The sequence below is a fragment of the Salmo salar genome, chromosome 01, assembly GCF_965601325.2.
Source record: "Salmo salar chromosome 01, fSalSal1, whole genome shotgun sequence".
NCBI lineage: Eukaryota > Metazoa > Chordata > Actinopteri > Salmoniformes > Salmonidae > Salmo > Salmo salar.
Window position 1 is genome coordinate 166,062,501 of NC_138291.1, and position 15,460 is coordinate 166,077,960.

The following is a 15,460-nucleotide window of genomic DNA, read 5'->3' on the forward strand; positions in this document are numbered from 1 at the left end:
CAGCCACGTTGAAGGAGTAGGTATACTGTAAAAGTCACCCTAAGTAACCACTGATCTTCAGTCAGATTCAGGCATATTGAAGGAGTAGGTATACTGTAAAGGTTACCCTAAGTAACCACTGATCTTCAGTCAGATTCAGGCATATTGAAGGAGTAGGTATACTGTAAAAGTCACCCTAAGTAACCACTGATCTTCAGTCAGATTCAGGCATATTGAAGGAGTAGGTATACTGTAAAAGTCACCCTAAGTAACCACTGATCTTCAGTCAGATTCAGGCATATTGAAGGAGTAGGTATACTGTAAAAGTCACCCTAAGTAACCACTGATCTTCAGTCAGATTCAGGCATATTGAAGGAGTAGGACAATTACATAAGTTGCCGCTAACAACTGAAGTGCTTCACCAGTAATACACACTAACATATGTGTAATACAATGATCTGTAGATGTGTTTTGCCTATCGTGGCAGGTGTGTCTGTGCGTATGGGGAACCTTACCTGGTCTCTCTTTGCCCGTTCCTTTACTGTCAGCCAGTTTCTGTATCAAGCCCTCCACAGAGGTGTTCTCCATGTTCCTCTCAAACTCTATACGGACCTGCAGAGGGACAACAAACACAGGGTCATGAGGTGCGCTTCGTTTAACTTGGAGTTGCACTTTTGGGACGATTCCATTGGTTCCATTGTACAGGGCAAACTGCTGTAAATCAAGAGCAGCTCAAGCATTCTGACGTATTTGACCCAGGTCTGGCATCAGTACAGTGAGGCATCAGAATGGATTAGCCTACATTAAAGAAAGAAGAACAGATGGCAGACACTTGGAATCAGACACTAACTGGTGTTCCTAGGGCCCTCTCCCTTCTCTCTGGGGCTGTGGGCTGGCTGTGGGGCTGGCTGTGGGGCTGGCTGTGGGGCTGGCTGTGGGGCTGGCTGTGGGGCTGGCTGTGGGGCTGGCTGTGGGGCTGGCTGTGGGGCTGGCTGTGGGGCTGGCTGTGGGGCTGGCTGTGGGCTGGCTGTGGGCTGGCTGTGGGGCTGGCTGTGGGGCTGGCTGTGGGCTGGCTGTGGGCTGGCTGTGGGCTGGCTGTGGGCTGGCTGTGGGCTGGCTGTGGGCTGGCTGTGGGGCTGGCTGTGGGGCTGGCGGACAGTCATTGAGTCCATTGAGGGCTCACAATGTGGTAGAACCACTGGGAGGTACTTCTGTGATTAAAACATGGGGCTGTGTGTGTGTGTGTGTGTGTGTGTGTGTGTGTGTGTGTGTGTGTGTGTGTGTGTGTGTGTGTGTGTGTGTGTGTGTGTGTGATAGCTTGTGAGAGTGACAGCTCATGTCCTTGGGGACTGCTCTCTGGGTGCCTCGTTTTTGGAATACTCAGGAGGATTGACAAATGCAATATGGCTTTGTGCTTTTCACTGTATACTCCCTCTAGAAATGTTATTTAACTGAGAAAGTCAGTTAAGAACAAATTCTTATTTACAATGACAGCCTACCCCGGCCAAACCCGGACGACGCTGGGCCAATTATGCGCCGCCCTATGGAACTCCCAATCACAGCCGGTTGTGATACAGCCTGGAATCAAACCAGGGTCTGTAGTGACGCCTCCAGCACTGAGATGCAGTGCCTTAGACCACTGCGCCACTTGGGTGCCCCTAAAGGACTGGACTACTGTACTCCAATACTCCCCCTAAAGGACTGGACTAATGTACTCCAATACTCCCCCTAAAGGACTGGACTAATGTACTCCAATACTCCCCCTAAAGGACTGGACTACAATACTCCCCCTAAAGGACTGGACTACTGTACTCCAATACTCCCCCTAAAGGACTGGACTAATGTACTCCAAAACTCCCCCTAAAGGACTGGACTAATGTACTCCAATACTCCCCCTAAAGGACTGGACTACAATATTCCCCCTAAAGGACTGGACTACAATATTCCCCCTAAAGGACTGGACTACTGTACTCCAATACTCCCTCTAAAGGACTGGACTACAATTCTCCCCCTAAAGGACTGGACTACTGTACTCCAATACTCCCTCTAAAGGACTGGACTAATGTACTCCAATACTCCCCCTAAAGGACTGGACTACTGTACTCCAATACTCCCCCTAAAGGACTGGACTACTGTACTCCCCCTAAAGGACTGGACTACTGTACTCCAATACTCCCCCTAAAGAACTGGACTACTGTACTCCAATACTCCCCCTAAAGGACTGGACTACTGTACTCCCCCTAAAGAACTGGACTACTGTACTCCAATACTCCCCCTAAAGGACTGGACTACTGTACTCCAATACTCCCCCTAAAGGACTGGACTACTGTACTCCAATACTCCCCCTAAAGGACTGGACTACTGTACTCCAATACTCCCCCTAAAGGACTGGACTACTGTACTACAATACTCCCCCTAAAGAACTGGACTACAATACTCCCTCTAAAGGACTGGACTACTGTACTACAATACTCCCTCTAAAGGACTGGACTACTGGACTACAATACTCCCTCTAAAGGACTGGACTACAATACTCCCTCTAAAGGACTGGACTACCCAGCAGTTAATTCTCTCTTGTTTAAAACTATTCTCTGTACAATGTGTCTCTAAGGCCTGTGGAGACTGGCTTACATAATGGGATGGTTTTATTGTTGTGGACAGAGCGGTCTCCTGATGCCCTCTGGGTGCTATCAAGGGAAGGATTGTGTTTGTTTGTTTACTTTGGATGTTAGTGGCGTGTGTGTCAGAGTGTGTGTCTGTCGGGGGAGAGGGACCAGATAGATGACAAACAGGGACTGACTGGCTGTGCCATCTCGCCAAACGATTCAGATGTGTGTGATACTGTAAACACAACAGCGTATGTCCACTCACTATCATAAAAACCCTCACTGTGGCCGCAAGGCAAGGTGAGGCAAGGTGCATTAGCCCCCCCTGCCTTGCGGCGGGATGGGGGTTGGGCGTGGGTTGCCGTGGCAAGATAGAATGCTCACTCCAGCACACGCAATCTGTCAGGTGCTGCAGACAGCCAGCCAGCCAGCCAGCCAGCCAGCCAGCCAGCTGCCGTGAGGGAACGTGCTGTGATGTCATCACCTGCCTGCGTGTCTCACACACACCCAGACAGACACACAACCTCCCCCCCCCCCTCCAACCCACAGTGATTTCAGACAGACACACAACCCCCCCTCCAACCCACAGTGATTTCAGACAGACACACAACCCCCCCCCCTCCAACCCACAGTGATTTCAGACAGACACACACCCCCCCCCTCCAACCCACAGTGATTTCAGACAGACACACACCCCCCACCCACAGTGATTTCAGACAGACACACAACCCCCCCCTCCAACCCACAGTGATTTCAGACAGACACACAACCCCCCCTCCAACCCACAGTGATTTCAGACAGACACACAACCCCCCCCCCCTCCAACCCACAGTGATTTCAGACAGACACACAACCCCCCCCCCCTCCAACCCACAGTGATTTCAGACAGACACACAACCCCCCCCCCCCCCTCCAACCCACAGTGATTTCAAACAGACACACAACCCCCCCCTCCAACCCACAGTGATTACAGACAGACAACCCCCCCCTCCAACCCACAGTGATTTCAGACAGACACACAAGGCCTAGACCCAGACCTAAACCCAGTCCCATCCCCTGCCCCAGGTTAACATAAAACTACACTTCAATGCCCAATAGCCAAACTGGGGCTATGTGCGTTTGCCTGGCCGGATAATGAATGAATGAATGAATGAATGAATGAATGAATGAATGAATATATATATGTGTGTGTGTGTGTGTGTGTGTGTGAGAATGTGTGTGTGTGTTTGAATAGACAGTTTGACGGTTTTGCTCGCATGTGGTAAAGTATCTCATGATAAGCTGTAGACCACACTATCTACCTAGAGTTTTCATCTGTATTTTCCATAGCTGTCTACATACCACCACAGACTGAGGCTGGCACTAAAACCACACCTAATGAGCTGTATTCCGCCATAAGCAAACAGGAAAACGCTCATCCAGAGGCGGAATTCCTAGTGGCTGGGGACTTTAATGCAGGGAAACTTAAATCAGTTTTACCTCATTTCTATCAGCATGTTAAATGAGCAACCAGAGGGAAAATAATTCTAGACCACCTTTACTCCACACACAGAGATGCATACAAAGCTCTTCCCCGCCATCCATTTGGCAAACCTGTCCATAATTCTATCCTCCTGATTCCTGCAATTTGTAAGTCGCTCTGGATAAGAGCGTCTGCTAAATGAAGTGAATGTAAAAATGCTTACAAGCGAAAATTAAAGCAGGAAGCACCAGTAAGTCGGTCTATAGAAAAGCGGTAAAATGAAGCAGAAGCTAAACTACAGGACTGTTTTGCTAGAACAGACTGGAATATGTTCCGGGATTCTTACGATGGCATTGAGGAGTACACCACATCAGTCACTGGCTTTATCAATAAGTGCATCAAGGACGTCATCCCCACAGTGACTGTAGGTACATATCCCAACCAGAAGCCATGGATTACAGGGAACATTCGCACTGAGCTAAAGGGTAGAGCTACCACTTTCAAGGAGCGGGGCTCTAACCCAGAAGCTGTCCTCCAATGAAACATCAAACAGGCAAAGTGTCAATACAGGACTAAGATTGAATCGTACTACACCGGTTCCGACGCTCGTTGGATGTGGCAGGGCTTGCAAACTATTACAGACTACAAAGGGAAGCACAGCCGCGAGCTGCCCAGTGACACGAGCCTACCAGACGAGCTAAATTACTTCTATGCTGGCGTTGAGGCAAGTAAAACTGAAACATGCATGAGAGCATCAGCCGTTCCAGACGACCGTTGGATCATGCTCTCCGCAGCCGATGTGAGTAAGATCTTTAAATAGGTCAACATTCACAAGACAGATTACCAGGACGTGTACTCCGAGCATGCGCTGACCAACTGGCAAGTATCTAAACTGACGTTTTCAACCTTTCCCTGTCAAAGTCTGAAATACCAACATGTTTCAAGCAGACCACCATAGTCCCTGTGCCCACTAACGCCAAGGTAACCTGCCTAAATGACTACCGACCCGAAGCACTCACGTCTGTAACCATGAAATGCTTTGAAAGGCTTGTCATGGCTCACATCAACCCCATATTCCCAGAAACCCTAGACCCACTCCAATTTGCATACCGCCCCAACAGATCTACAGATGATGCAATCTCTATTGCACTCAACACTGCACTTTCCCACCTGGACAAAAGGAACACCTATGTGAGAATGCTATTCACTGACTACAGCTCAGTGCTCAACACCATAGTGCCCTCAAAGCTCATCACTAAGCTAAGGACCCTGGGACTAAACACTTTAGGTGGTAAGGGTAGGTAACAACACATCCGCCACGCTGATCCTCAACACTGGGGCCCCTCAGAGGTGCGTGCTCAGTCCCCTCCTGTACTCCCTGTTCACTCATGACTGCACGGCCAGGCACAACTCCAACACCATCATTAAGTTTGCTGATGATACAACAGTGGTAGGCCTGATCACTGACAGCGATGAAACAGCCTATAGGTTGGAGGTCAGAGACCTGACCGTATGGTGCAAGGACAACAACCTCTCCCTCAACGTGATCAAGACAAAGGAGATGATTGTGGACTACAGGAAAAGGAGGACCGAGCACGCCCCCATTCTCATCGACGAGGCTGTAGTGGAACCGGTTGAGAGCTTCAAGTTCCTTGGCGTTTACATCACCAACAAACTAACCTGGTTCAAGCACACCAAAACAGTCGTGAAGAGGGCACGACACTACCTATTCCCCCTCAGTAGACTGAAAAGATTTGGAATGAATCCTCAGATCCTCAAAAGGTTATACAGCTGCACCATCGAGAGCATCCTGAAGGGTTGCATCACTGCCTGGTATGGGAACTGCTCGGCCTCCGACCGCAAGGCACTACAGAGGGTAGTGTGAACGGCCCAGTACATCACTGGGGTCAAGCTTCCTGCCATCCAGGACCTCTATACCAGGCAGTGTCAGAGGAAGGCCCTAAAAATGGTCAAAGACTCCAGCCACCCTAGTCATAGACTGTTCTCTCTGCTACCGCATGGTAAGCAGTAACAGAGTGCCAAATCTAGATCCAAGAGGCTTCTAAACAGCTTCTACGCCCAAGTCATAAGTCTCCTGAACAGCTAATCAAACGGCTACCCAGACTATTTGCATTGCTGCCTCCCCCACCCCCCCCACCCCCCCCATATCTATACTGCTGCTACTCTCTGTTATCATCCATGCGTAGTAACTTTGATAACTCTACCTATATGTACATATTACCTTGACACCGGTGACCCCGCACATTGACTCTGTACCGGTACCCCCTGTATATAGTCTCGCTATTGTTATTTACTGCTGCTCTTTAATGAGTTGTTTTTCTTATCTCTTACTTTTCTTAAAACGGCATTGTTAGTTAAGGGCTTGTAAGTAAGCATTTCACTGTAAGGTCTACACCTGTTGTATTCGGTGCATGTGACAAATAAAATTTGATGTGGATAGACAGATTTAAGTGTGTTGATGTGTTTGGACAATATGTATTATTTTAAGTGACCGTGTGTGTACAGTGCAATGTCGGAGTGCATACAGTATATTGACAGTGTGTATATTTGTTAGTCCATAGTGCTGGTACATTAAGTGTACTGTGTGTGTGTGTGTTTGCATGTCTGGGCTGAGTTTGTGTGTCTGTGGTCTAACTGATGAAGCAGTATCCCCCTCCCTCCCTACTACTTGGCAATGGTGCTCACTTTCTCACACAGCCTGGTTTAAAGGGTATTCATCATTACTTGGGCTTCCTGCGCGTACTTTCTCACACAGCCTGGTTTAAAGGGTATTCATCATTACTTGGGCTTTCTGCGCGTACTTCTCACACAGCCTGGTTTAAAGGGTATTCATCATTACTTGGGCTTCCTGTGCGTACTTCTCACACAGCCTGGTTTAAAGGGTATTCATCATTACTTGGGCTTCCTGCGCGTACTTTCTCACACAGCCTGGTTTAAAGGGTATTCATCATTACTTGGGCTTCCTGCGCGTACTTTCTCACACAGCCTGGTTTAAAGGGTATTCATCATTACTTGGGCTTCCTGCGCGTACTTCTCACACAGCCTGGTTTAAAGGGTATTCATCATTACTTGGGCTTCCTGTGCGTACTTCTCACACAGCCTGGTTTAAAGGGTATTCATCATTACTTGGGCTTCCTGCGCGTACTTCTCACACAGCCTGGTTTAAAGGGTATTCATCATTACTTGGGCTTCCTGCGTGTACTTCTCACACAGCCTGGTTTAAAGGGTATTCATCATTACTTGGGCTTCCTGCGCGTACTTTGCCAGCTGTTTGGGAGAGCCCTCACCCACCTTTAGGCTCTATTTTACTGAAGCCCAGCCAGGCTAACACTAAACCACAGGCTGTGTCCCAAATGGAACCCTATTCCCTATAGGTGAGCCCTATGGGTCCTGGTCAAAACCAGGGCATATTATAGGAAATAGGGTACCCTTTGAGACAGAGACAGGCAGCGATGTCTTTCTCCTGTTCAGATGCATGGTAACACTGGAGCTTTAGAGCAGAGAGTGGGGCTGTGGCTCCCCCTGTGGACACTGCTGGGACTGCAGCAGCAACACTACACACAGTGGAGCAGTTGCTTTTTAGTTGTCTATTCCGTCATGTAGTAAAACATCTAGAATATTTGTAACAGAACAATATCTATGAGAGAACAATATCTATATACACACTGAAGATGTAAAAAAATGGTGATAATATGATGGACGTGGAAAGATGAACATTGTAATGATCAGTGAGTTATGTACAGTAGAACACAGTAAAGTCCAGTAATATATCCACACAGAGCGAGATGCCTAGTCAGTTGGCATGCTGTGCCTCTGATTGTATATTGAAGGTGTTTTCGATTGGTCGAGAGGGAGTTTTGATCAGTTTTTAATGGGTTGCTATAAACGGCTGAATGGAAGGCTTCCTGGTTCTCAGTGAAACTATTAGAGTGATCAAAGACTACACTAATTCATCTGACACCCAGTGAACCCACTGAGCACTGGGACAGGACACACGCCCCACCCCACCCACAGGAATGTGTGTGTGCCGACTCACCTCTCCGATCTGAACGTGTGTCTCGTCAACAGACTGTGTGTATGATTGAATTATATCCTTCATATGGACGATGTGGCTCTCCTCGATGTCCTGAAATTTCTGGAACACAGAGAGAAAACATACAGGAGTACATATGCAGCACATTATCCATTTCCCCTGAGGAGACCCGTAACCAGAGCAAAACAAATATGCCAGTAGAAGACTTAGGACCTGGAGTTTTCCCTGACCTGATCAGGAACAAGTCTGGACATAAGCTGTCATCTATTGAACCAGGACAAAGAGTTTCTGGTCAGGCCAGGTCAGGAAACCTCTGGGCTCTATCATGGGTAAGGATTTCAGAGTCCAATGTGTACAACAGAACATGTGCACCGTGTCCGATGTAGGAGAAACACTGGGCGGAAAGATCAGTCTTGGATTGATAAAAACACATGTATACATTTCCCTAAAAGAGAAACACTTCTCCTTTGTGCCCTAACCACTTCCTTCCTGTGTGTGTCGTCTCTATTTGGGTGGTCTAGAAACGAAGGCACACCAACACACAGATCCCACTGCGCACAAGGTGCTAATTATCCAGGGTGGGCCAGCCATGAGATACAGAGCATGGCTCATCTCTGGGCTCTGGAGCCGTCTGTGTGGGTGTGTGTGTGTCTGGGCTCTAAACGATGGCGTTTACTCCCATCCAGGGCTGGCCTTGGCTGGGGAGAGTTTGGGGTAAACCGAGGAGAAGGACTATAAATAATCACAAGCTGGAAAATCACAGCGTGGATAGAGAGGAAGAGGAGTGTGCCTGACTGCATAAACACACACACACACACACACACACACACACACACACACACACACACACACACACACACACACACACACACACACACACACACACACACACACACACACACACACACACACACACACACACACACACACACACACACACACAAACATGGATATAGGCAATCTCTTACACACAAACATCCATGATTGCTCCAACAAACACTACCACAGCTAGTGTACACACTACCACAGCTAGTATACACACTACCACAGCTAGTGTACACACTCAAACACATGAGACACACAGAGTACATTCATAGGCGAGCACACTTGCGTAAACCTCAACATTCACATCAGCTTACAGTCAGGCCAACCGCCAGGGTCAGGCCAACCGCCAGGGTCAGGCCAACCGCCAGGGTCAGGCCAACCGCCAGGGTCAGGCCAACCGTCAGGGTCAGGCCAACCGTCAGGCCAACCGCCAGGGTCAGGCCAACCGTCAGGGTCAGGCCAACCGCCAGGCCGACCGTCAGGGTCAGGCCAACCGTCAGGGTCAGGCCAACCGTCAGGGTCAGGCCAACCGTCAGGGTCAGGCCAACCGTCAGGCCGACCGTCAGGGTCAGGCCAACCGTCAGGGTCAGGCCAACCGTCAGGCCGACCGTCAGGGTCAGGCCAACCGTCAGGGTCAGGCCAACCGTCAGGCCGACCGTCAGGGTCAGGCCAACCGCCAGGCCGACCGTCAGGGTCAGGCCAACCGTCAGGGTCAGGCCAACCGTCAGGCCAACCGTCAGGGTCAGGCCAACCGTCAGGGTCAGGCCAACCGTCAGGCCGACCGTCAGGGTCAGGCCAACCGTCAGGGTCAGGCCAACCGCCAGGCCGACCGTCAGGGTCAGGCCAACCGTCAGGGTCAGGCCAACCGTCAGGGTCAGGCCAACCGTCAGGCCAACCGTCAGGGTCAGGCCAACCGTCAGGGTCAGGCCAACCGTCAGGGTCAGGCCAACCGTCAGGCCAACCGTCAGGGTCAGGCCAACCGTCAGGCCGACCGTCAGGGTCAGGCCAACCGTCAGGCCGACCGTCAGGGTCAGGCCAACCGTCAGGCCGACCGTCAGGGTCAGGCCAACCGTCAGGCCGACCGTCAGGGTCAGGCCAACCGTCAGGCCGACCGTCAGGGTCAGGCCAACCGTCAGGGTCAGGCCAACCGTCAGGCCGACCGTCAGGGTCAGGCCAACCGTCAGGGTCAGGCCAACCGTCAGGCCGACCGTCAGGGTCAGGCCAACCGTCAGGGTCAGGCCAACCGCCAGGCCGACCGTCAGGGTCAGGCCAACCGTCAGGGTCAGGCCAACCGTCAGGCCAACCGTCAGGCCAACCGTCAGGGTCAGGCCAACCGTCAGGGTCAGGCCAACCGTCAGGGTCAGGCCAACCGTCAGGCCGACCGTCAGGGTCAGGCCAACCGTCAGGGTCAGGCCAACCGCCAGGCCGACCGTCAGGGTCAGGCCAACCGTCAGGGTCAGGCCAACCGTCAGGGTCAGGCCAACCGTCAGGCCAACCGTCAGGGTCAGGCCAACCGTCAGGGTCAGGCCAACCGTCAGGGTCAGGCCAACCGTCAGGCCAACCGTCAGGGTCAGGCCAACCGTCAGGCCAACCGCCAGGGTCAGGCCAACCGCCAGGCCGACCGTCAGGGTCAGGCCAACCGTCAGGCCAACCGTCAGGCCGACCGTCAGGGTCAGGCCAACCGTCAGGCCAACCGTCAGGCCGACCGTCAGGCCAACCGCCAGGGTCAGGCCAACCGTCAGGCCAACCGTCAGGGTCAGGCCAACCGCCAGGCCGACCGCCAGGGTCAGGCCAACCGTCAGGCCAACTGCCAGGGTCAGGCCAACCGCCAGGGTCAGGCCAACCGTCAGGCCCTATACACAAACTCGAAACACACACAAGTGATTTCACAGAAGACGTGTGCACCCGTGCCATGTTTAGAACTCATGTTCACATATGCTGAATTTGCGAGGAGCCATGGACTGCTGTTGTCTCTGGGGGAAAACAGAAACGCTGCCCTAACTCAAACCAGTTTGTCCGTGTGGCTCGCTGCAGTGCAGGATACGAAGGGTCAAATTCTGTTGTCTGATTTGAATTTAGAGTTTATCTAATCAGTCGTTCAGATGGTTCCAATCAGAGTTTTCCACAATGATTCCGTTGGTGAGGAAATAACACAAGCTGAGACGATGCCGAGCACAGAACACACACAGCATGGAATACTGAGCAGTAAACACGCACACACAAGAGCAAGGGTCTTAAAACATGCACACAAAACTAGAGTACAGTACACCACACACAAAAACAAGAAACCCACACAAACATATTGTCCTGTGGTACTAGAAAGTGGATGGAATACCAATACAGAAACATATTGTCCTGTGGTACTAGAAAGTGGATGGAATACCAATACAGAAACATATTGTCCTGTGGTACTAGAAAGTGGATGGAATACCAATACAGAAACACATTGTCCTGTGGTACTAGAAAGTGGATGGAATACCAATACAGAAACACATTGTCCTGTGGTACTAGAAAGTGGATGGAATACCAATACAGAAACACATTGTCCTGTGGTACTAGAAAGTGGATGGAATACCAACACAGAAACATATTGTCCTGTGGTACTAGAAAGTGGATGGAATACCAATACAGAAACATATTGTCCTGTGGTACTAGAAAGTGGATGGAATACCAATATAGAAACACATTGTCCTGTGGTACTAGAAAGTGGATGGAATACCAATACAGAAACGCATTGTCCTGCGGTACTAGCAAGTGGATGGAATTGCAACACACAAACCCACACCTGTGCAGTTTCAGCCATCTTCTGTTCAAACTCGGACTTGGCTGTGGCGTATTTTTCCACAAAGCTCTTGTAGGTTTCCGTGGCTTTCTTGGCCTTCACTCCAGCCTGCAGAGATCAGAGATCAGAGATCAGAGATCAGAGACAGACAGACAGACAGACAGACAGACAGACAGACAGACAGACAGACAACAGGAAAATGACCATCTGTTTTCACGTGTCACCATCAGCCTCAGTCACACAGTCCTCTACAGAGCACCAGATCTCACCAGAGCAGAGACACCCATGTGATCTCCCACCTCACATCGCTCTGTGTTGCTCTCTCCTAGTGTAGTTTAGTGTACAGTACCTTGTTCACATCTCTCTGTGTTGCTCTCTCCTAGTGTAGTTTAGTGTAGTGTACAGTACCTTGTTCACATCTCTCCGTGTTGCTCTCTCCTAGTGTAGTTTAGTGTAGTGTACAGTACCTTGTTCACATCTCTCTGTGTTGCTCTCTCCTAGTGTAGTTTAGTGTAGTGTACAGTACCTTGTTCACATCTCTCCGTGTTGCTCTCTCCTAGTGTAGTTTAGTGTAGTGTACAGTACCTTGTTCACATCTCTCTGTGTTGCTCTCTCCTAGTGTAGTTTAGTGTAGTGTACAGTACCTTGTCCACATCTCTCTGTGTTGCTCCCTCCTAGTGTAGTTTAGTGTAGTGTACAGTACCTTGTTCACATCTCTCCGTGTTGCTCTCTCCTAGTGTAGTTTAGTGTAGTGTACAGTACCTTGTCCACATCTCTCTGTGTTGCTCTCTCCTAGTGTAGTTTAGTGTAGTGTACAGTACCTTGTCCACATCTCTCTGTGTTGCTCTCTCCTAGTGTAGTTTAGTGTAGTGTACAGTACCTTGTCCACATCTCTCTGTGTTGCTCTCTCCTAGTGTAGTTTAGTGTAGTGTACAGTACCTTGTTCACATCTCTCCGTGTTGCTCTCTCCTAGTGTAGTTTAGTGTAGTGTACAGTACCTTGTCCACATCTCTCTGTGTTGCTCCCTCCTTGCGGAGTCTCTCCTGCTCCACAGTTTTGGCGTTGTAGTTCTCCTTGGACTTCTGTAAGGCTACACCGGTGGTCTGGATGGTCTGGACTGACTCCAGGGTGGACGCCACCTCCTCCTTGGTCTGAGTAGGACAGAGGAAGACAGCAACCATTGAAACAAACATTCATTTTAGTGTCCTTGTATGAAAAGCCCATGATTGAAACCACTAAATGGAAGCAAAGATCATTATAATGGTAGAAAGTAGCTTAGCTAAAACGGCAACTTGACATTCTGTGTGTGTGTGTGTGTGTGAGTGAGTGAGTGAGTGAGTGAGTGAGTGAGTGAGTGAGTGAGTGAGTGAGTGAGTGAGTGAGTGAGTGAGTGAGTGAGTGAGTGAGTGAGTGAGTGAGTGAGTGAGTGAGTGAGTGAGTGAAAGTGTTGTGTGAAAGTCTTTTTTGTTATGCTGAAAGCTCAAACCCAACTCTGCTAATTCACAGGCATTGTTTGGTTAGTTAGACCTGCTGACACATACATGTCATAGGAGGTTACGCTCCGCTGGTTACTCCAGGCAGGATAGAGAACACACACATTCTCTCCAGAATCCATCAGTAGAATCACTTCCCCATAGCAGTGACTGAAAGAAGTCAACTTTATTGATCTCCAGAGGGTAAATATAGGTTCTCACCAGCAGCAGCCTACACAGGCAGAGCACACCAGCAAGGACAGACTAGTTGACGCAGCAGGTAACCTAGCGGTTAAGAGTGTTTGGCCAGTAACCGAAATGACGCTGGTTCGAATCCCCGAGCTGACGGTGAAAAATCTGTCGATGTGCCATTGAGCGAGGTACTTAACCCTAATTGCTTCTGTAAGTCGCTCTGGATAAGAGGGTCTGCTAAATGACTCAAATGTAATGCCTTAAGGAACAAAGTGGCGTGTTGTGTTGTGTGATTCTGCCTGCCGGGCTGTTTGTGGGTCTGGGCTTGTTATAAGGAACCTATGTGATGTGTGGTGTCGTGTTTGGTTCTCCGTCCCGCACCTTTTTGTGGGCCTTGGCCTGGTCATCCACGTACTTCTGCACATCTTTGATAAGCTCCTGTAGCTTCCGCACCAGCTCCAGGTGGCAGCTGGCCAGCTTCTCTGTGGACGTCTTAAACACATCCCACACCGGGGCAAACGTCCTGCAGCAGACAGACTTTATTAACTGGAGTTCAGTAGATCATTCATTCTGTGAAGACTGGTCTCATCATTAAATAGAGAGGGTTGATATGGGACACAAATGCCTTCTCTTCACCTGACACACGAGCATGTGTGTGTGTGTGTGTGTGTGTGTGTGTGTGTGTGTCTCTTACCCGAGCTGAGAGAAGTTGCCAGCTGACTTGGCAAGTTTGGTCATTGACCTGGCATAGACCTCTTCTATGGTAGCCCTAGAGGGTCAAAGCACAGAACTTCATTACCTTAATCATTTTTAGCTACTGAATCAGTAACCTCACTCAGCATGCGTTCCAAATGACACCCTATTCTCTATAAAGCGCACTACTTTTGACTAGGGCCATTTGTGATTCAACTTTCCTCTAGTGAATCAGTTCAACCATAATAAATCCATCAACACAGCACTAAAACCCTCAAATCATCTACCGGTTGAGTGATTACAACAAGTACTATACATGTAAGTCAAAGCACAAGACAACTCCACACCCACTGAACACTCACAAACACTTGGAACATAAACGTTTGAGTGTTAGTCACTTTGAGTATTAGTCAAAGCAATGCCCAACCAAGTGTGGTCATCTAAGTGGAGAGCTCTGTTCATCATGGTCTCCCATTTAGTCTAATGTCGAAGCACAGAGAAGAGATAGCATCCCATCCCTCCCCTCCCATCCCTCCCTCCCTCCCCTCCCCTCCCTCCCATCCTCTCCTCTCCTCTCCTCTCCTCTCCTCTCCTCTCCCTCGTCATGCCCCGTTGTCCTGCATGGAAGTGACAGAACTAAAAAACTTAAAACATTGTTTTAGTGGAGGCCTGAATAATGCATATGTGATTTACTTAGCCTCCCACTGCAGTCAGGTCACCACAGGAGGGTCAGGCAGGGACAACCAGGGGACAGGCACACACACTCACGCATTCACAGGGAGGCACAAGCGCGCACACGCAAATACAGAATGCACGCACACACACGATCTCACTTTACTGACTGATATCAGTGTAACTTACATGTACACATGGCTTCCATCTCACTTTACTAACTGATATCAGTGTAGATGCAGCGGAACTCTACCAAAGGTTTGTATAAGTTCTTCTTGACAGGTTACCATGGCAGGTTACCATGGTTTGTCAACCTTTTTGCCATCATCATTTGTGGCACCCTCATCACAGGAAAATGACATCGCCCAGTTCCCAAAACCACAACTCAAGTCAAAGAAGGATTCCCATTGGTATATGCACATTTATGAACGTGTGACGTGGCTCACTCGGCCAATAGGCTTCTTCCCCTGAACTCATTCACACACACAATGCCATAACTCCAGAGAGTAAAAGCACTCCAAGTGTGTAAATACACTCTGGGCAAAGACAGCTCTCCCCTCCTAACTAAGACAGACCTGCCTGCACCCCTCCGCTCCACACTCAAAACACTCACAGATTCAACGTTACAGATGAAACGCCTCTCAAATCTATTTATATTTGACTTATATAGATGCTAGTGAACACCTGCCTGCAGGACGAATATTGGCTGTGTGTTATAGTAGC

General features: G+C 49.5%; 1 protein-coding gene across 20 annotated transcripts in view; it reads right to left on the minus strand.

Moving 5' to 3' along the window:
* LOC106569536 (F-BAR domain only protein 2) overlaps positions 1-15,460 on the minus strand; it is a 78,912-nt gene that overhangs the window by 29,912 nt on the left and 33,540 nt on the right. For 19 of the 20 annotated variants that reach the window (XR_014378791.1, XR_014378792.1, XR_014378794.1 and 16 more), the window contains 6 exons: positions 14,067-14,141; positions 13,754-13,895; positions 12,707-12,859; positions 11,712-11,816; positions 8,105-8,203; positions 495-591 (listed from right to left, as the gene is read on the minus strand). Coding sequence is in view for 17 of the 20 variants with exons in the window: in XM_082955913.1 (XP_082812039.1) it covers positions 495-591; positions 8,105-8,203; positions 11,712-11,816; positions 12,707-12,859; positions 13,754-13,895; positions 14,067-14,141 (671 nt within the window). In the remaining 3 variants the exon portion in view is untranslated. The other variant, XM_082955909.1, reaches the window with a different exon arrangement.